The following is a 22456-nucleotide window of genomic DNA, read 5'->3' on the forward strand; positions in this document are numbered from 1 at the left end:
TCCCAGTGTTGAGACCATGATGGGACAGAGCTCATCAAACAGGACAGGAAGCAAACAATAACTAAACTGTCAGCACTGAGCAGCCTGCCTCCAGACTCTGCTGTTTATTGACCTGCTGTTTTTGCATTTTGTCCTTTTCTTACAAAAATCATAATGCTTTTTTTTAAGACTACAACAACACTATAGACAATACATACGGTATTCCATAATATTTCACTTCTTTGATTAGTTAGGTATTTCAATATATTTAAATTATACATGGTTTTCAGTACAATAATGATTTTTTTTTTTTTAACCAGCCGGCACCAGGATGTGAGCTAATGTGTCCCCCCTCTATGTTTTCATCTGCCGGAGTCTGTCAGAGTTTCATCACCATGTTCTGTTAGTTGTGTGAGCCACTTTCATCGTACATCATTTCACTTCTGACACAACATTAGTAATACTTGATAGACTTGAGTGTAGCATGAAAATTGTGCTCCTGGTTGCAGCATTTATAGTTTGGCAGCACATGCACAGACTACAGCATCTAGCTTTTGTTTCATTATTTCTCCTGCTTTCTTCACAATCGTCCCAAAATGCCACCTGTTAAAAGTCCCAAAAGTCAAACCAGCAAAAGTTTTTTGTTTTTGTTTTACAGCTGCAAAGAGGGAAGTGGAAATTTAATTGAGTATCTCTCGGTTTGGTGACGTATCCCACAAAGGCTTTAGAGGCTACACACACACGCACACTCACAGTCTCACACACACAAACACACTGTAACCTCATAAAGAAGTGTTTTCAGTCCGTATACAGCGAACACTTTGTACCTGTTGTGAAAGGACAAACAAACTATTGCACAGGAACTGTCTTTCTAATCAGAGCACGAGACAGTTGTGAAATTAAACAAACAAATGAGCCAGTTTCTCTTTTTTTTCTGCCTTTTCAAAGTGTGTAAGGCTGTACCAGTGCTTCAGGAGGGAGATGCACACACATGCTCCTCTCCACTCCTCAGTGAAGTCTCTTCTGCATCAGTGCTGGAAACAAAGTGAAAAATAAAAGAAAAAGAAGCTGCTCTATGAGTAAGAAAGTCTAGATGGAACAGTAACAGGACAGAGTGGTTGGGTGGAACTTATGTTATCTTCGGTTAATTCCTCTAGGAGCTGAGAGGTGACGCCATGCTGTGTGGATCAGTGATGCAGTTCTAATGTTCAAACAGAGGGGAGACAGGAACCGCCAGCCTTCTTCACTGGGTGTGGAGAAACTAGAGACGAAGGCTTTCTATTGCAGTTTCAGTGACCTCGGGTGGAGTCTCGTCAGGAAATGATGGCCCAGCGAAATGTCAGCAGTCTCTGAACCATCATTCAAGACCTGCAGCAGCACGTTTCAGTGTAGTTTCACGTCCAAGGTGTGTGTGTAAGTGTGTGTGTGTGTGCGTAGGGGAGGTGGGGGTAAAGGAAGAGGAGGAGAAAATAGGGCTCTACATGTTGAAGCCATAAGCGGGCTGAGCAGGGTAGCCTGCGGCAGCAGCAGCAGTGGCGGCAGCAGGGTAACCATAGCCTGGATACGCTGGCTGAGGAGCCACAGGACCTGGGGATGCAGTCAACATCAGCTGCTGGCCTGATGATTACACAAAAACACACATTAGGCCAGTGATTCAGAACCTTTAAGATCAATTAAAGGTCCCCCACAGGGTGACACCTACCAAACACCATGGGCTGAGGCTCTGTCACCTCCTCTTCAGTTTTCCTTTGGCTTTCTGCCTCCTCCAGTTTGTCTACCTGAAGGCAGCAAAGAAAAGACGAACGATCAGATGTCGCTCACTCTCGCACTGTTCATTGTAGGTATTCTGCAAATATGCTGGATACCCACAATGCACTAGTTTCATATCCAGGTTTCTACACCAGTTTTACTTGTGAGACTACACTTAGGTTTTTACTTGGTTTCAGACAAATTAATAGTGACAAACACATTGAACGAGTTAAAGTTCATTAAAGAAACCCACTGCTGAAAGACAAAACTACACGCAGCTCCTCAGAGTGCAGTTAGGGTTACCTGAGAGAAGATGCCATGCAGGTTTGGTGAGAATTTTCTACCACAGATTTCAGTACAAATGTTAAACGTTAACAATTAAAGGGTCAGTTCACCCAAATCAGAAAAGCAAACAGTTTCATTCTTAGTGGTATCACTGAAACTCCTTCCATCCCAGCTTTTAAAAAGTAATTTTAACAGAAACACTTCCTTCCAGATTTACTGTCCTTGCTCTGTGTTGTTCAACACTACATTCAGTGGACAAAAAAAATGTAACAAAGACCTTTGTATCGGTGATGAGGAAAAATGTTTGGCTGTTTTCAGAAAAGTAGAATCACACAATGGGACAAAATTGTGCTAAAACACAGCAGTGTAGGCCAGTCAAAGGTTTACTGGCAGTTATGGTCATGTTTAAGGTCTGATGATGATGGTCTACAGCAATAAAAGGAGAAGATTTCTGATTGCTAAATTTAGCCTGTTATATGCAAAGATACCACTCTGATTTGTGATTTGTGTGAATAGACCCTTTAAAGTACTATTAAAAAAACTAGAAAAAAGAACTATAGTAGGGTTAAAGTAGTATTACATTAAGTATCAGGTAAAGGAGAAGCTATTCAGTACATGCCTGAATGCTGATGCTATAATTCCAGCCAGTTCTATATATCACTGAATGACAATTTCCACATGCATCCCATTCACGGCTGAAGCAGGCCCTCCTGCCAGTCTTTCCTCATTCTGCTGGACTCAAATCAAGCTACATATCAGAAGCTCACAGGTTCAGCTCATCCTTGCCAGGCATACAGTACTGGGCATAGCACCAATGGCAATAATCACTGTGTGCAAAATCAGTAGCTGTGCAGGTTTCTGATGTAAGTGCAGCTCAAACAAGGAGTTTAAGTTCAGTCTGAATTTCTGTTGAGTCATAAGAGAAGTTCAAACATCACCTACAAAGCTCTTTTCTCTACCTGAGAAGTGTGACATTCTTAAATTCATTTGTAGAATGAACTGTATGAACTTCCATAGAGACGGAAGAAAAAGGGCTCCATATTTTAAGTGTTTGCAGCCCTACTCTCAAACCTGGAGTTAGAAACGGGGGGGGGGGGGGGGGGGGGGGGGGTGCATCTGATCTCCAGTGGCTTGTTCTCACTATGTTTTGTATAATTAAACTTTCTCAGTAAAAAGTTTCTAGAATGTAACTTAATACTGGATGCAGCCCCGAGAGAGAGAGAGAGAGAGAGGAGTTAGAGGGTGAGAGGTATCTGTTAGGCTGGGACAGGCTACGGTAATCCTGGTCCTGAAGAAAAAATAGTGCCCAGGCTCTGGCTCCAGTCATCAACACAAAGTCAGAAGCTACTTTTTTTAGACCAAAATATACCTCCTGAAGAGTCTGGTAATTTTTTCAGGCTTTTTCATTTAAGGGCTAAAAATGGCTTATAACCATACAGCTAATTATACTGAAGATACACTAACACAAGCTGCAGTAATGTTATAAATGGTTGCACTCTGTGTCAACTGAGTGGGCAGACTGAAGTGTTATAAACACTGTCTGTATGACGTAGAGCTAAATGTCAGAATTTTTATGTTTCTAGATTATATTTGCAAAAATGCATTTAATCTGCTTTCTACACAGCAAACAGCCATATTTATTACAAACGTAGGTTATCCTCGACGTTCGTGAATGTTATGTTGCCTTTAGGGTGCTGTGGAGACACAGTTTGGAACAGTACAGAAAGTACATTTTCACTAGAACGTTTTGCATGGTAAATAAAATCTTAGTGCCAGAACATTTGGAAGACATGGAGCTTGTGAGGTTGTGGAACCAATGTTTACTTTGACAACTGTGGGGTGAGAGAATCACACACAGTCTGGAGAGAATAGACTGCCACTCATCTCCTACAGAGATGAATGTGGACTCGATTGCAGGAACTGCTGTTGGTTGCACTGAACATCCATAAAGGCTATTGTACTTATTTTCATGTATTTGCTTATTTAGTGCTGCTGCTGATGTGGAACAAAAGCCTGTGCACTAATAACTGCAATTTTCTGGGACCAGAGCTAGTTAGGCCATACTCAGTCTACAGTTCATGCTAGGTTCCTACATCAGAAACCTAAAAGATAAGTTACAACAAAAAAAACAGACGGAACACAGAGGAGAAATAAAAAGAGGGCCAGAGACCATCACCTTCGCCGCAAACTCATCAACCTGGAAAAGAACCCAAAGAAATGACCTCATGTGACCTCACAGGAACTCATGATGACTGTGGGCAAACACACTTAACTTCCATTACTGAAGAAAGCCTTTCTCTCTGCTTGCTTTTCTCAGTGTGAAGCCCTCCAGTCACATTACATGCTACTTCTCCTGCCATAAAAAGATTTACAGCTAAGAAAAATAAACTAACTAGTGTAGTACTTTCTAAAACAAAGAACAATAATTAAACCTATTTTGGCATTACAGCATAAAATTAAAAGAGACTTTTCTTGTGTACTAACCTTTGTGAGGTACTCTCTCATGACCTGGATGAAGTATGGCATGGCAAAGTCCATAATGTTGTGCCTCCAGGCCAGCTCAAGCACCACGTCAGGGTGCAAGAGATCATAGGAGGCAAACAGGCAGGCAGCAAAGCACTCCTTCCTGTCCTCCTCCAGGAACCACTGGAGCAGAGTCTCTGCCAGCTCAGCATCCTTTGACTCTGCAGCGTACAGCATGGCATCCTGGGAAATGACAGAAATATGTAGTATGCTTAAATGAGTCACCATAATACCCTAGACTAGTGTGGAAAATGATCTCTGTGAGATGTTATCTGAAGAATAAACAAACAAACAGTGCCATCTATGGGCGCATGGAGGCACGGGACATTTCTTACTTTATAGAGTTTGTCCTTCTTGCAGAGCTCCACGCTCTGTCTCCAGCGGTTGTTTCCCTTGTACAGATAAGCAGCGATGCGCCTGAACTCGATCAGTTCGTGCTTCTCTAACCTCTGAGCCAGGCCGATGGTGTCAAAGTTGTCGTACGCATCAATGGAGGCTCTCAGGCCCTGTGGAGGACATGACAGAGGGGAATTACAAGAGGCAACAGCAACCAGCAGGGATGCTCAATCTGCTCAGCAGTGCCGCCTAGTGTTCACAAAAGCTAGAAAACACTCAAAAAAACAAGCAAGAATGTTTTGCATTTGCTACAATCAAAATCTATAACAAAATAAGTGAGAGACCTGGTAGTCTTCCTCCTCTGTCAGCAGATTGTTCAGAGCTTCATTGACCGACTTGTTGTTGTGACTCTGGACAGACCGCAAGTAAGGCTTCACCAACTTCAGCTGATTCACCTGATCAAGAAAAAAGAACCTGTGTCATGTCATATCAGCAGCCGAGTTAAACAAGCATATTACAGAGGGTGACTTTGCCGCTAGTTACCTTGCTAAAGAAGTTCACAGCTCGGTTGTGGTCCAACCGAGGAGACAAAATAGTCAGCAGGTCATTCAGTAGGAGAGGTTTGTACTCCAGGTAGAAGGAAACAGATTTATAGTACAGCTCTACATTGGCAACCTAAAGGTTGAAAAAAGACACAAAGTCAAAAAAACAAATCCAAATATCAGGTCCTTGCAAAAGACATAAACACTGAAAAAACATGTTTACCTTTGTAATAATATCTTTGAACAGCCCTTCTTTCCACGCATCTGTCGGATGAGTCATCATGGTGATAACAGCGTTGTCGTACTCCTCGTATTTATCGTAAAGAAAAACCAGCTCTGCCCATAGGTGAGACTGCTCTGCTGCACGGAGGACCTGAAAATACAGAAAAAATGTCTCGTTCACTTTGTTTCTGGAGTAAAGGATGTCTTAATGCTTCAAAGAGTCTTAAACATGCCTTATTTATACACAGCAGCTCTTAACATAAAATCTTAATTAGGTATTTGTGAGGCAGAAAATGCCAATACTATTAATAACAATATTTAAAATGCAGTTTTATTAAATGTGGTAGAAAAAAAGTATTTTTAACATTTTACATGGTATCAATATGTTTCTTAGTGTTTTTGTCTGCAAGCTTTTAAGGATTTGAAAACAAAGAAAATAGGTCAACTTTCCATCTCCTGGCAACAGATTTACGATAAGAAACTGAATGAATATTTAATCCCAGCGAAATGTCACTAAGATGCCAGCTACAAAAGCCTGATTTAAAAAAAAGCAGAAATCTTTGCAGGGTAAGAAATCAGAGCAGAAAGAAGAAGAAGAATTAAACCTTTGGGATGTTGACTCTAGACCAGAAGAGCTCCAGGTGCTCCCTCATCTTCTGAGGTTTGAACTTTGAGTAGAGGATGGCGAGCTCGGTGAACATTCCCATATGAGCCCGCTCCAAACCCAGTGCAGCCTCCAGGAGGGCAATGAGTTCCTCAAAGTACCCGCGGTCCTGATAGTAGCTGATCAGGTCCTCCAGCTCATCGGCATGGATCACTATGTGAAGGCCGCAAATCTGCGCCAGCCGAAACTCTTCGCCGTCCACGCAGGCAAAACACACCTGATGAACAGAAGGAGAAGGGCATATAACTACAAAAAACAAGAAGGACTTATAGAAAATCTGTTCCTTTCTGTTTGTTTTACCTCCTTCCATGTCCGCGTGCTGTTGGCTTTCCGGGCGCTGTCCACAGCTGCCTGGTACTCTCCCAGGTGGACTAACGTTGATGCAAGTCGAGCAAAGTTGGACACATTGTTGTACAAGAGTTTGGCTGCTTCATACATTCCCTCCTCATAACATCTATCACCCACCTGCAGAGAGAGGACAGACACAGTATGAAGTGTCTGAAAACGCTGCTTTAACACCGCAGCTGGGAGGTTGTTCTTACCTGCTGTATGTGAGCATTGTTGGGCCCACTAACGAACTCTTCCAGCTCAGCCAGACGGTTTGTTTTAGCCAAAGCAAAGATCAGTTCCGTCTCCACGTAAGACTCTCTGGCTTTCTTTCGAGCCATCTGTAAGAACTTCACCAAGTCCTCCCAGTTGTCTACAAAACATGTTAAACGTTACCTCAGGTCAAGACAGGAAAGACAATCAACATAAGTTACACTACAGAGCAAAGACTCACTGTTCTTGCTGGCTGCATTCACCACCTCCATGTAGGCTGACGGGTCCACGGCTTTGATGTACGAGTCAATGGCCTCCTTGACCAGGTCTCTTTGCAGCTGAGCTCTGGCTAACTGGCTCCACACTGCAGGCTCATTACAGCGCTCTGCAAACTCATATGCTCGATCCAAGTTCCCTATGTGCTCTATCAATACCTTAGGACAGGAGAGAGCTGCACTATAAGATCTGACATACTGGGACTTAAAATAAAACTAATCAGTTTACAATGGGTAATACTTTGTGGATCAGAGGATGGATCAGAACTCAACAAAATAACTCCTTATGGAACTTGTACTAGACTGAAACTGATACACGAAACAATATAAATTGTAGAACCTTGTCAAAGTCACTGCAGCACTGCAGAGCAGTAATCATTTATCTTACCTGTATCGCTGAGGTGTTCACGTCAAACTTTTTGAAAATAGCAAACGCCTCTTCAAAGAGCTCATTGCTGATGGCAATATTTGCGATGTCTGGAGCATCATAGTTGTCCAGCCTGTTGATGTACTCCATCACCCGTGTGCGGTCTGCCTTTATGGCCGTCAAAATAAGCAGATTCTGGAGGTTTCTGGGAACAGAGGGATTGTGTAACAGAGCTTGGTGGCTGAATTGTCATTAGGGGCATGAAGCTGTGAGGCTGCAGTACCTGTGTTCACTGAAGACCGAGTTGTCCAGTACGATCTTCTCCAGCAGTTCAATCAGCTCGTTGGGCAGGTCTGCAGTCATGAAGGCTTTAACTGTGACAGACACCTCCTCTGGGTCCTGTGTCTCTGACAGCGCTGTTTGCACCACCTGAGAGGAGTTTATATAAATAAATAAACTGAAAACACAAATCAATTGTCAGGAGCTGAGCAGGAGGACAGCTCACCTGGTCGATGAGTTGTCTTCGGAAAGGGTTGTTCTCTTCCAGCACGTTAGCCCAAAGCTCTGGATCTTTTCGTCGTACCAGATACCGAGCCTCACTCTTGAATAATGAATTCTCATTACACACCTGAGAAGAAAAGCGTGATTAAGCTTCGCCTCGAATATTACAGAACTATGATGACAGCGTATAATGTCATGTACACACTTTGATGAGGTCCAGGTCACACTGTCCTCTCTCATAGGCCACACAGGCCAGGTGAGGGTCTCTCTTCTCACAGTAACGTCCCACCACAGCGCTGTCATAGAATAGGTTCTCCTTCAGGAAACGTTCTGGTGTGTTGTTGCTGTCAATGTAGATCTTTGCCAGGGCATTGTGGGTAGCCGGCTCCTCACACCCTTCATGGATACGAGACTCCAGCCATGGCAACAGAAGCTTTAACCTGACAAAAAATAATATCATCAAAAACGATTACCACACTTGTGGGTGGATGTAGTTTTCCTCTAGCATAAGTTGCAGCCACTAAACTAGACGGCAGTGTTGTGCATTCAGCAGTGTCATCTAATCGTACAGCTTCTCACATTCGTATTTGATGATAATGTATGGAAACCAAGGATGGGGTCCCACTGGGTACATTGGTGCTGAGCTGCATGACTTCAGGTCCAACTGGGAGCATTTCAGAGACGGAGCGCTTTCAAACGCTGCCTGTCCGGACCACAGACTTCATGTAAAAATCATTTCTAAACAGTTTGTACTGGACTCTAGCCTCGGCATAAATTTGGAATATGATAACAACAACCTGTGGAAAATAATGAAGAAGAGGGAATATTCTTCTGCCACCCTTATACGTCGCTTTTCTTTTCTCTCTCTCTCTGCACGCATATATAGTGTATTATAATGCAGCCGAAACCCTATTAAGCTCAATTGGACTCTCTCTGCGACTGGTGCCTGACACGACTCAGCATTAACATAGTGCCAAAATAGACTCAAACACTGAGCAAGGTATGAAGGCTGGATCTTTACCTAAATGCATATTTCAGCATTTTTTGTGTCACTGTTTGAAGATTAAGGGACATCAGACAACATAAGAAATCGCAACAAGAACATGCTTATAATTCACAGTGCCTCTGAAATAATGTGTTCTCATTTTGATGTGGTTATTTTTTACATCTGTGACTTCAGGATGTAACTCATCTTACCTGTTCCTCTTTTCTACTTCCTCCACCAGCTCATCTGTAGAAAACTGCCCCCTGACCACCATGATTAAGTTCTTGATGACATCCTCAGCACAATCGACATCCAACAAGCCGCCGATAACCACAGGTAAACGACTGGGGTTCACCTGAAAAGAGCAACATGTTTAGAGCAAAGAGTCTGCATGTGGCTGGATTTAGATAAAAAAAACCTCCTCAGGTTTGATCTTACTTTCTGTACGTAGATTTCAATGTATTTCTGCAAACTGTTGCGGTAGAGGTAGAGCACCAGGTCGTGGACAAAGTCAAAGCGATCACACACAATGATCAGAGGAAGCTGATCTGTTAGCTTAGCTTCCTGTGTAGAGAAAAAAGACATTCAGTTGTGATGATGTCTGTCAGAAAAAAATTTGCTGAATGATCCAAGACAGTCATTAAGGGTGTCTTTACCTTGAGGAAGTTTTTCACCCTGTCTGGATCATAACAGTTGCTCTCCCTACAGATCCGCTCCACTTCTTTGATCTGGCCGGTCTTACAGGCAGCCTGGATGTATTTAAAGTGAACATCAGGCTCCTGGCTGAAATTCACAATCGACCCGAGGAAGTAAAACAAGCCTTGAATAGAAACAGTAGAGGGAAAAGCAACAAAACCGTTAGTTCTGTCAGAACGCTTGCTTAAGACAATCTCTCACAATAACACAACACCTACCCTCATAACTCTTGAAAGACTCAAAGAGCTCCACTAACGCCTGGGTTCCCAGCTGCTCATGATACTTGGAGGCTACCTGGACACATAGCTGCAGGTTCTGCCTGATATTAGCTGACAGCATGGCCCGTAAACACTCTAGAGAGTCTTCGACTGACAGGGAGCCAAAAAAGTTCACCAGCCACTGAAACAAGAGAGTGAGACAGCAGCATGACGTGGGTTCGTTTTCACATGTCATGAAAAGAAAAGTGTAAAAATGGCTGCTCTAGAGAGAGAAAGGTATTTATAGGCATGATCACACTTCTACAGCCGTACCTCCGGGTTGAGCAGATGTGTGTGCACCACGGCTCGTTTGATGTCATACAGGTCTGTGTAGTGTTCAAGAGCTCTCTGTAGCAGGCCTGCCTTCTCACACAGCTGAGCAACGTGTGCGCGGTCATAGTGTGTGAACATCTGGTTCCCCAGGATTGCATCTGCTACCTGAAAACATTCACACACAAAATGTAATATCACCAAAGGCCAATCTGCTGCTTGCAGTATATTAAGGTTAAGTCTGACTGTTTACCTGGGGGGCGTGTATGAGGTTCATCTCCAGCAGACGTGTCTGTAAGTGTCCTTCGGCTGGGCGGTTGTTCTTTAAAGCATCCAGCAGGAAGGAAGTGCACTGCTGGATGAGGTTTCCCTCCATGAACACATCCACAATCTAACAAATAGGAAAAAGTTTTTTTTTTTTTAAATTTCCTACCATCTGTGAACAATGATTTGGGTTAGCATGCGAGGTAAGAGTCACACACTGTTAAAAACCACAGGCTCGGTAGCCAGATGTTTCTGCTTTTCATATTTAATGACATCTCAGGAGGCCACAGATGAAAAAAGGGCTGAGGTCTTCAGAAAAGCATCCAGTCACACACTTTCTGTTTAAATTAAGCAGGGTGATGATGTGGCTTTAAAGGGAGAAAAGGAGGGGGGGAGTCACTGATTCAGGGAATTCCTGGCATTACTGGCACATCTGGAATAACACAGATGGAGGCTCCCACACTGGGCACTGTGTTGTGTGTGTGTACTTTGAAAGAGGAAGGCATGAGTAGGTGTGAGGTTGTGTGTCTCTGATGAGGTGGTGTTAGTCTTGGTACCTGGTTGATGTTGGCCAGTGGCTCCTCATCTTGCACCAACATCTGGGCAAACTGAAGTCCCTGGTCTGGATTGACCCGCATCACATTCCTCAGTAGGAACACCCAGTCTGGGGTGTAACCCACCTATAGACAGGAAGAGGTTTAATATATGAATATGAGTCTGTTTCCTTTGAGAATTTAATTTGGAAGTGGAAAGAGCAAGTCTGTTGTCTTTGTTACCTTTTTAGCATACAGCACTATCTTCTGGAACTGGCCTGTCTCTGCAAAGCACTGGATGACCTTGTTGGGGACATTAGCTCTGAGATACACACTGAGAGCCAGTGTGGGGTCCGAGGCCTTCACCAGGTCTCCCAGCTCCTCTGAGCACTCCAGCTACAACACATAGAGTTATGAGTTTTCATCATTATCACTTTCAAGCTGTACTTCATAGCTGTGTTAGAGCACATGTGGACTTGTTACCATATAATCGTACCTTGTCCTCCTTCAACCATTTCTCCAGTAGTTGCTTGCGCCCCTGTTGCAGGACAGGTCTGCACAGCTCCAGAGACTCAAACTTGTTAAGCTGGCCCTGATCCAAAAGAATACCAAAGTACTGCAGAAGAGGAGAGGCCTGACCCGGCTGAGCTGGGACACTCTGGAACTTCCGGATGGTTTCTGCTGTCCGCAGGATGCCCTGAGGGGAGGAAGACATCAAAGAAAATAAGAATTATTGGAAGAGGAAAAAACCATGAAGAAGAAATTACTTTTAAAGTTGAATTTCCTTTTTATTGTAGTGAATCCACATAAAAATCACATCCTTAAAAATAGCTTTTAAATCAGAAAAATACTCAAAATAAATTTGATCTACATTATGCAGCATTATGTTAGCATATGCAAACAATTGGGGACAGGCGTACCTTGGGTGCTGATGCAGCAACCTTTGCAGCCTCTGAATAACTTCCCTGGGCAAACAGAGTGTTAAACTTCCTGCCAAAAAGCTCTTCAGCTCCAGCAAGGTTCGACCTCACGGCCATTCTCAAGGCCAGATCAGGATTCTGCAGGACGTTGGTGGCATAGTTGACAATGTTTTCCTCTTCAACACACACTGACAACACCTGTCCCTTCTTGTTGACTCCGATGATGCCCGAGGTGGCTTCATGAGGAGCAGTCACAAAGATGGTCTCAGCACTGATTCGGTTCATGTAGATACACACTCCAGACTCCAGGTCGTACAGGTGAATGTAACCGTACTTTGTGATCAAATATATTACACCATGTTTATTACCAATCTGAGGAGAAAGATCAGAGAGAGGGAGAGAATTTCAGTTTTCAGCAGACACTCAGCAGTAATTTCCCCCCCAAAAAAAAAAATGAGCAGCAGTGGTTCTTTCCAACCTGCATAGCTACGGGAAAGTCTGTCTGGGCCTCTGGTGGGAAGAACACATCCACTGCTTTCTTAGAAAATGGCTGGTTTCCTGTTGCTGGCTGACCAACTTCAATGATGTGTAACTGGAGGATGAATGATCACGGTGAAGAAAATACAAACATGAAGACCAGCAGCATTCATGACCATCAACAAACGTTCCTGATGTCAACATTTATGTGTTATTTTTCTGACCAAAATATCATTTCTTCTAAGATTTCAATTTAAATACTGCTTCTTCTGATGCAGTTCAGAGCTCTGCTTTGAGTAGATGTTGACTGATAGCATCAAAAGTAGCCTAACCTTTCCCCCAGCCTGTGAGCGCACAGCAAAGCAGAAGAGGGTGGAAGGTTTGGCATTTCCCTCCACTTTGAACTCCCCAAAGGCAGCAGCATGGCCCTCGATGGGCTGGGACACTTTCCTGTCAACAGAATACAGCTGCATCGCTCCAACCACACGGTTTTGCTGCAGGATAAAGAGACAAGAAAGAAAAATTGAAAGCAATTATTGATGCATTTAAGATCAAAGATGGATGGAAGGGTTCAGGCTTTGATGAGTTTGTGTTGGAAATGTTTTGTTTGGTCTAATTTGGGAGAAATAATTGCTTTTTAGTCAACTGACTCAATATGGGAGTCTGTTTTGGCAAAACAGCAAGAAAATACCCTCTGTAACTCGTCATGATGTAACTCGCCACATCAGACGTGACGCGAAATGGCTGGCTTTAGGATCACTGAAAGTATCCACATTCAGTCATTCCGACATCAATTTGATAGAAACGTTCCTCATAAACTCATTCAGACAGTGACATCGAGAGTTACTGCTATTTGCCAGATGTGTGGAAGTTATTCTGTGCTTCCTTCATTTCCTTCTTTCTGCACGATACATCCATCCCTCTCAGAGAAATCCAGCCTCATATTCGGACAGCCTGTTTTTCATTTGGACTTGTTTGGCTGCGTAGGTCCTCTGATGTCTGGACTTCTTTCTGGTTGTAATGTTGTACGGTCTTATCTGCTAATATGACTCCATGCCTTTGAGGCTTGTGTCGTGTTCAAAGTGATGCATAAATGTCACTAGGTTTGACCTAGTAAGATTGCTGTAATAACTTTTATAGAGAGGTAACCTTGGTAGTCATTTAATATACAGCAGACACATTTAGATGTCGTTCAAAGGAGTGTATCTCTACAAGGGAATTCAGCTAGACAAGCTAGAAAGTGCTGTTTTTGTGTGAAAGCAACATTTGTTCACATTTTACTGTTTTTATAACATAAAACACTTTTTTAGTTTAACCGTTTATCAGAAAAATAGCTGGATCTCTGCTTTAAAGCTCCATCTGTGGGTGTGAAAATGAAACCTTATTGTTGCCCGGGGAAGCCAGACAGACAGAGAGAAATGTGTGATCTCAGATAAAGTTATTGTACTCAGGACCTTTTCATCCAATGAGGCTTCTGATGGGGGATCAGAGAGATAAATCATTGCTTTCAAAGACATGTGTTGTCATGTGCTCCTCTAAAGCATGAGTAAACGTGTTTTTTCATACCTGTGCAGAAATCCCTATCAGCAGTAACCACTTCTGTTGCTCGTCAGTTCTATAATTAATGATCTGACATCCGGCCAGACTGGCGTGCCGATCGAACATTTTGGTTGGCTGGGAATCCCCCTCCATGCTCCAGTGATAGACGGCTGTATCCGTCACCAAGGCAACCGTGTTTACAGATATCCACTTCCAGAACATGACCTCCTCTGTCATGGTGTGAGCCTTCATCTTACTCTTCATTTCGATGTTGAAAATCTGCAGCGTCTTGGCAGCTAACAGGTGGCAAAAATAATGAATGAATGAATATAACAAACTGGCAGCAACAATTCAAACAGCTGCTGTGAATAATACACACATGGAGACTTTGAACATGTGCGGAAACTAAATATAGCCACATATATTTGGGACTATTTGAAGAGGAAAACTGTTTGCAGCATTGATTATTTAGAGTAACAGTCACTTAGCATAGTAGAGGCGGTGATGGTGATGTTGTAACTTTCTGTGTATTGACCATTAAGGTGGATCAATATGATATCAGTTAAAAAAGGAAACAAAAACTTATAATATAATAATATTGTGCATCCTCAGCGACACCAGTAATGTATGGTCTGGGTGAAGACTGGAGCTGCTGTGCATCTGCACACACAGCCTACATGATACATTTAGTGGCATCCCTTATAAGCAGTGAAGAAAGAGATCTGAATGTCGGTATGGCTGCTGGCACATGCTCAGACACACACCCTTTTTGCTGTGTAATATCTGATAATGCATACCGCACATACAAGTCATGCTAACACATGTGTAGTTCTTATAAATGTAGAGAATATGCCAGAATTTTAGGTCAGAGAAGGTTGTCTGTCTTTTGATTGCTTATTGGTCAAAATAGGTCTGCAAACTTGAAAGGGGGGAGATGGGGGAGAAGCTTTTATGAGAGAGACATGGCTACTGCTTCATCACCACAGAGTGCCAGACAGGAAGACAGACAGAAAGCAACTCACCGTCTGAGAAATGACAGAAAGCAAGGGAGAAAAAGCAAAGTGTCAATCAGGTAAGACAAAGATAGACCACAGGGAGAGGGCAAACAGGGGTGTATTATCCTCAGGGGGGGAGGGAGAGAGAGGAGAGAGAGAGGCATTATAGGCAAATCATTGTGATCAGCGCTTGTGTTTGCGCTCTAAGGGTTAGATTCAGTGTCAGAAAATCAATTTGCACAACCAATTTAGTACATTCAGGCAATAGAACTGACGACATATTTACAGCATCGACAGATTATTAGTCAGTGCATGACCGTGGCACTCCCACAGCAGATCTAAATCTGGTAAAACTAGAGACAAATAAACAGTGTGCAGACTTCTAGATAGGAACTCGAACAACAATAGCAGCTTCGGTGATTGATATAAAGCCACTCATGATAAAGGCAAAATGTTTTTTCTCACAACAATACAGTATTTCTCATCTGTCAGGCAGTGCTGTTGCTGCCTGAATGTGTTGCTGTGTTGCTGTATGCGTAGCCATCGTACCTTTCAGGGCAATGACCTTGCTGGCGGGGTTCATGATGGCACTGTCGGCAGAGATTGGTCTCCTGATTGGGTTGGTGGGGTCGGACATGTCCACGATAACCACCTGGTTCTGCTCGCCCACCTTTTCTCTGATGCAGATGAACTTGTCCGACTCCATGGTCAGATAGCTGAAGCCGATGTTGGCTGGATTCACACCCAGGTTCTGCAACTGTAAATATAACAAACAAAACATTTGAATATTTAATGTTAACCACAAAACAGAGTCGAGTTTGAAAGGCATGTTTTTAGGAAACATAGAGATATATCTCAGAGATTGTGATGTGTGATGCCAGCTAGCCTAGCATAGAGAAAGAACACAGAAAATCTTAGCCTGGCTCTACTCAATGGTAGAAAAACACAGATTTACATGATAAATAAATACATAATTGTTACAACCACATTCATACAATCATGGGACGGTGTGTGTTCAACACAGTTTATTGTGGTCAACAACACTGAAGTGTAATTCTTCAACTTAAGAGAGTATGTCTGCATCACAACAACAACAAAAATGCCATGGGAAAATACATACAGGAGCAGCTGACATTTGCCTTGAAGCGGAAAGAAGCAGTGGATCAAAACAGTGTTTTGATTAAAATAGCAGCGGGTCTGCTCCAGTTTTCCAGGGATATTCTTAAAGGTTGTTTTCCAGACAGCAGGTCTGCTGGTACATGGAGGCAGGGGGGGGAAAGTGTGGGCACCGCAGACAACAGGATGTTAAATCAACAGAGGTTCAATTTATTGTTTTATATGGATCCTAATAATCATCTGAGTTTACTGAAGAATTCTTTAAATGATGGCAGATGAGGGCAGATGTGTTATTGTTACATGTTACCATTATATTTGTTCAACACAAAGTTCAAAATTGTGTTGAACCAGTTTGACTGTTTAATCATCCGTGCAGCCAGAAGTTTAATCATCACTTGACTAGTTGAAACTAGAAACTAGAAAAATCCCTTGAACCAAGAAAAACAGTCTAAATACTTTAGCAACACAGCATCAGCAAATCTGATTTATTATTCGGCATGTTTCATTTCCCAATAAGAACGAGTCACAAAAACTTTGACGCAGCAAATCTTAGCAGAACTAACAAACATGAAACACTTCAACTATGTTAACGGCTGCTGCACAGAGGAATTATTGTGCACATCGACCAACTGACTGTGGACCAAGAGGACAGACCAAAACATGCACTCTCCCTCTGATGACTGAACTGACTGCATTATGCAGTCTGAGGCAAGCGGAAAGGAATCCTTACGCTCATCACAAGGACTGTACTATCTCGCAGTTGGCTGGCAGAGCAGCACAACAAATCATGACTGCTGAGCCATTTAAATCATGTCATCTGCAAAAACAGGAAGGATGGAGCAGATGAGGGTGGATAGAATGGGGCTCCAAAAGGAGGCTTTCGATTATAGATTCACTCAAGAAAAAGCATTTTTAGATGTTCGATTACAAAAAGCAGGGTGAGAAAATCATTTACAGCTGCACCAATCAATATTTTATAATCACCAATGGTCAAATTACTTTATGTAATGTGGAAGGAGCCACTTTGAGTTAAAAAAGTAGCACACCGCAGTTATCCAGCTGTGCAGTTTGTTTAAGCCTGGCACGCCTTTCTAGCCTATTTAAGCTCATTTGTTTTGGTTTATGACCCAAATAAAAAAAAACACAGTGTAACTTTTCAACCTTTAAATAACGTATACTGAAAAAATAACTGTCACTTGATCAATCACTTAAATAACATTTCAACCAATAACACTAGGTACTGTATATCAATGGGGATTACCAGTACTCTGAGACAAGCTCAACTTCCTCTAACAAAACCATCCTAGAATGCGTTTACTTTCATGATTAAGTGTTTATCAATCTGTTTATTTATTAATAATACATTAATAATAATAATTTTATTGTATTATCCATTGATTTTGAGTGCACAGCACAGTCGAACGCTGAACGTCCGACCGTCTTTTGAAAGCAGTAAGACTATGTCTTTATTGGATAAATGCAGAGAATCGTCATTTCTTCGGACGCTGAGCCGGGGACGGGCCAGGATGCTAGGCTTCCGCATGATGATTGGTGGAACTATCTAAAAGGCTGAACACCTTTTGATTGGCAGGAATTAGGAAACAAACATCGGCATCGGAACAAAGTAGAATTTAGTCCCTAGAGGATGTGAGAGAAGTTGTGAAACAATGAGCTGTCCAACAAATCTATATACAGTTGAGTTTTGTTGTGTACGTTTCGTTTCAATAAGTTCTGATTGGTGGCAATAAACATGCACAGAGACAACAACAAAAAAGAAGAACACTAGAACACTGTGGTCGGCATTTTAGCTTCTTATCGTCAAACTGATTAATCAATAAGGCTATTCATGTATTTATTTAGTGGTTATTCAATTTGGGGACTTGGGTATTTCTTGGATTTTTGTTGTAGTTCTGTTTACTGTTTCGGTGTAAACACACTTGTCAGCTAAGCTTGGATTCTAAAACCCCTGCACTGAAACTTGCAAGCAAACTTGCACAAGAACAACCAGCAGGGTTGTTGCATTATGCTGCATCCCATCACATTGTTCCACCACCCCACCAGCTAGAGTATTTGCAGCCTTTTCCAACCCCAGCTCCCAAAAAGTGCCACTCTGGACAGCCCCCTACTAATCAATAACATCCTTATAAGATATAGGATTGGATTCCATAATGTAATATCTGGAAATATCCCTACTAATACTGTGATAATGAGCTCAACCTCATCAGCGTACAGCTAGTTTCTGTGGGTTATGGGGGCATACAAGATAAAGGCCACGGAGAAGACCTGAGGGAGGATTAGAGCCATATGCTGCATCTCTACAAGTCTGCCAAAACTATCTGTGGGAGGAAAGGGGAGGGAAGCTACAATAAAGATAGTGGGGGAGAAGATAAGGATGGGAGTGAAAAGTGGAGTCCAGCATCCTGCTAAAGGACGAGTGTTGGAAGAGAACCAATGAGAAGAAGAGAAGTCAGTGTGATGAATGCACCTCTTAGGAGAAACAAAGAAGGATGGATGAGGTGGTAGGTTGGTCTGTTTAGTGCAGTTCCCGTAACACAGGCCTTCGGCAAATTACAGTCAGGGTGGGGAGACTGACTCACTGGAAGAACACCGCCCCCCCGCACTCCTTCTAAGTAGAACATTCCAGACTAAAATCACACTTCAGCTACAACCTTCTGTCTCCAGATACCCATAAACTACCTCCATTTATACCTCTCAGACTCCTGCAAGTCTTCTTCCCCCAACAGCTGAGATAAACAATCACCCAAACAGCCACAATATCACAATAACAAAGGCCCGATGATACAGCATTGACGGTATTTGATGAGTCATAGACTGGGTGGACACATTGCATCAGCAGCTGAGGGTTTTGGGTTCATGAGATGATCGCACAAACAATTAAAAATGGAGGAATGCAGCAGAATGCAGAAAGGCAGGAAGATACAGCTTATCATAAAAACTTTAATCAATATCTCACTGTTGATGTGTCAAAATGCAAAGTGTCAGCCCATCATAGATAGATATTTATTGCTGTGCTTCACTGATCATTTTTGGCATCTTTCAGCTTATTGTTTTGGTTTTATATCCTCTTTCATGAGCACTGCTGTGGCTCAGGTGGTAAGAGCAGTTGTCCAGTGAGTACAAGGTTGGCAGTTTCATTGATTGAATTGATTGAAGATTGCTTTACAAAGCTAAAAAGAGAGATAAGGGTGGCGCATCACTGCAACAGTGCTGTGTGATACATGCAAAGCTAACCTAGTTCAGAACTAAGAGGGTGACCGAGGGTTGACTGTGCTGTTGACTGTGAGCGATATGAGAGATATAACAGTTACAAATCTTCTCACTACAACAAGCTAGCTATGTAGCTCATGAACATTGATACCACTTGGTGCAGGTTTTTCTCACTGGATAATGCAGATGTTGTCTTACTGGTCTTAGATAGGTAGCAATATATTTGGTCTAGACTATATAGATGTTACAGTTACTCTTCCTAAAAAACTGAACATGAGCCAATGCTAGAAGTCTAATGTGGTGTAAGTTAAGAGACACTGACCTAACAAGAGTGGGTTTAAAAATCACCCCATCTGGTCAGAGCTTGAATGCAGAGGATGTTCATTTATGTGTAAAGCTCTGCAGCTTTAAATTAGTCGCTGCAAGTTTAAAAGTTCATGACTCATTTAACATCAGAGAAAGACACAATACGAGTATTGTATGTGTGAATGCATTCATGATTGGTGACTGAACACAGACTGAACTCATCCGCAGCAGCCGCAGATGGGTTCTGTCGTCCTGCTTCCTACCCTGATGTGATTTGCCTGACTCAAACAGGGCCTGCTTACCTCATCCGTCCATCAAACACATCCGCTGGTTTGGACGTGGTGGCATTATTTTCATCGTTACAGATACGGCAGCATGAACGGCTGCAGAACAGCAGGTCGGAGTCTCCCTACTGAACTTGGCAGGACAATGTTCAGGCAGCTTCAGAGCTGCAGGACATTTTGCACTTACACAAGCTGCTACAGTACGTAGGCTGCTGCACTAGACAGCCAGCAGCTGAGCCACACAAGCTTTCATAATTCACCATTCTCTGTCCTTTATCTTACCCATATCCTACTCCTCCATTAAGTTAGGTAATGACACGCGTTGACAAACACAGGACAGACAATGGATCATAAATTAAATCAGATTTAGCACACAGCCTAGCTTTAATGATAGTGTGAGTGTAACTCCACAGCTTCTGGTGTGCAGTGATCAAATGAATACTGCTGAATCAGTGCAGACGTGGAGACATCATCTTCCACGTCTGCAGGTTAAAGACAAACTGTGGAACTCTTTTATCTGCTGGATCAACAGGCTGGTACCTCATCCTCTGAACCCCAGGCCCAGACTGCAGACACTGAGCTGTAAATACCAGGCCAAGAAAAAAAAAAAAAGCTAAACAACTTGAGGCCCAAAGTCCAGGGTTTGCAAATTCCAAGCATTTTTCACTCTGCTGGAGCCACCTAGATTCACAGGGGGATACGACCGGGGCAGAGCTGGGATTTCACGGTAGAGGTGGAACGTAAAGCAGTCTGCCTCTTATCACTGTCTGGAGGAGAGATTGCCTTAAGAGATGTAAAAAGGAAAAAGGTATGTGCATATTAACCCAGACATTACTAGGTACTGCACTGTGCTCCATCAGCGTACTGCCGCTGTCAGAGAGGAGAGGAGCCGGCTGGGCTGCAAGCTCACTTGGCCGGCACAGTTTTTTTTTTTTTTGTGGATAAAGGGTCTTTGGCTGAGAAAGTGGGGCTACTGGCCAGAGGAAGAGAGCACAGAGAGAGACAGGGGGTGGGGACTCTTAGTGAAAGGCCATTTCACTGCCTGCTGTTACCATAACAACAGGCTACAGACCAGGGGAGGTGGAGGGGTGCGTCACAAAGTTTCTCTTTTGGCTGCAAGACACCAGGCTCCGGGGGCTGCTGTGGGACAACGATTTAAAGTCCAAACCAGGGGAAAATGGAGGGAGGTGGAGGGGGGGGGGGGTCGTGGAAATAGTTCCCCCACAGACGACCAAATAAATGGCTGGTTGTTTTCCTTTTCTTGTCACGGATTGTAAATGGGCATTTTGTGATATTTTTTTTTCCACCAGCCGATGAAGGACCTCTGGGCCTTTTGCTGCTCTCACAGACTGACACTGGTCATTTTAAAGCTGCACAGACAATAAAGAAAAGCAACAACCACAGCTGGGTGACACATTCAATCAATATATTATTGATGCTGTGATATGACTCCACAATTCATGCTCAAATTATTGGTTTTTCTGGACTTCCAGGCAGCATCACAACAAAGTGAGAAACTAGTTTAGATGGGAGTGACAAACAACAACATAAAACTGTCTAAACCTCACATTATTTTCATATCATGGTGATTTTTTTCCCCTCAGTTACGCCCAACTGTGCGCAAAAAAATAAAGAAATAAATGAAGCTGGAGGTTACAAAGTGGGAATATGTTGCTGCAGGACATGACAACAACATGGTAGCAACAAAGTGCCATTCAGGTCTCAGTTACAATGTGAGCACGAACAGCTGAGCTCAGTTGTCGGCAGCAAAACAGTGTCAAAACAGCGCAGTTTGCATCGGAGAGGACTGGAAATGACAGCAGGCGTTTTCACACTAGAAGGGGGGAAAACTGCGGCACACGCACGCACACCGGTCCGCATTGGAGCTGTATACGATCTGACTGTTCAATTTTTACAAGTCATCATCTGGCCGGCAGAAGAAAACTAGGCCTGTAGCTATATTGAGCACCACCCTGCAGCCCTATTTCAGATTCCATTTAAATGCGACATGTGCCGTGTGCGCACCTACATGAACGGGGAGCGGCGCAACACACAAATAAAACAGAAATCAACAATAATTTAGGCTTTTTCTGTGTGTGCTTACCTGCAGATGTTCCTGGAATCGTATCGGTAGTATTTGAGCCATTTCTGGAGGATTTCTCTGTCCGTGAGGAAGGAAAGGGGGAAAGGGGAGAACAAGAGGAGAGAGGTGGTCTTGCTCTGTATGCGCCCTAAACGCCCTGGAAAAAAGTGAAAAGGATGGGCTGAAGTAGGAAGTCTGGGTGGCCTCCGTTGGTATCACACGAATCCACTGACTGCTCCCATTCAGCAGCCCCCCTACGCCAGTCCTGAATCAAAAACTCCGCGCCTCCGCTAAGAAAACTAGTCCACTCCAACTACTACTGAGCCGAACCACTTCTTCCTTCAGCCATGTAAGGATACGGGGCTGTCCTAAAAACGCACCCTTACTTTTTGTCATTGATGACTTTGCATTAGATGCTCGTGTTGGGGGTTTGTTTGTAATATCTTCCCCCCTCTCTCAGAGCTGTCAATACATAGGGTCGGATGTGCAGTTTGTAGCCCTCCGCCGCAGCCCCTTCCCC

General features: G+C 43.2%; 1 protein-coding gene across 4 annotated transcripts; it reads right to left on the reverse strand.

The window, feature by feature from the left end:
• Nucleotides 1-62: 62 nt before the first annotated feature.
• cltcl1 (clathrin, heavy chain-like 1) lies at nucleotides 63-22260 on the reverse strand. 4 transcript variants are annotated; one of them, XM_028413544.1, is made up of 31 exons: nucleotides 21958-22260; nucleotides 15469-15676; nucleotides 13952-14220; nucleotides 12718-12879; nucleotides 12387-12500; nucleotides 11909-12280; nucleotides 11485-11685; nucleotides 11232-11384; nucleotides 11013-11135; nucleotides 10445-10582; nucleotides 10195-10359; nucleotides 9883-10063; nucleotides 9625-9788; nucleotides 9407-9532; nucleotides 9181-9323; nucleotides 8189-8423; nucleotides 7988-8110; nucleotides 7766-7911; nucleotides 7504-7687; nucleotides 7082-7274; nucleotides 6843-7000; nucleotides 6601-6765; nucleotides 6242-6517; nucleotides 5638-5787; nucleotides 5416-5547; nucleotides 5217-5327; nucleotides 4872-5042; nucleotides 4498-4719; nucleotides 4190-4210; nucleotides 1682-1757; nucleotides 63-1596 (listed from the first exon to the last, which is right to left on the reverse strand). In XM_028413544.1, the coding sequence occupies exons 1-31, from the start codon at nucleotides 21997-21999 to the stop codon at nucleotides 1457-1459; spliced, it is 5064 nt and encodes a 1687-aa protein (XP_028269345.1). In that variant the 5' UTR covers nucleotides 22000-22260; the 3' UTR covers nucleotides 63-1456. The 4 variants fall into 4 exon arrangements, with proteins under 4 accessions (XP_028269345.1, XP_028269344.1, XP_028269346.1 ...); XM_028413543.1 differs by having other exon boundaries at nucleotides 4184-4210; XM_028413545.1 differs by lacking the exon at nucleotides 4190-4210.
• Between the last annotated feature and the right edge of the window lie 196 nt (nucleotides 22261-22456).

The sequence above is a fragment of the Parambassis ranga genome, chromosome 9 (genome assembly GCF_900634625.1).
Source record: "Parambassis ranga chromosome 9, fParRan2.1, whole genome shotgun sequence".
In the NCBI taxonomy this organism is placed as follows: Eukaryota; Metazoa; Chordata; class Actinopteri; family Ambassidae; genus Parambassis; species Parambassis ranga.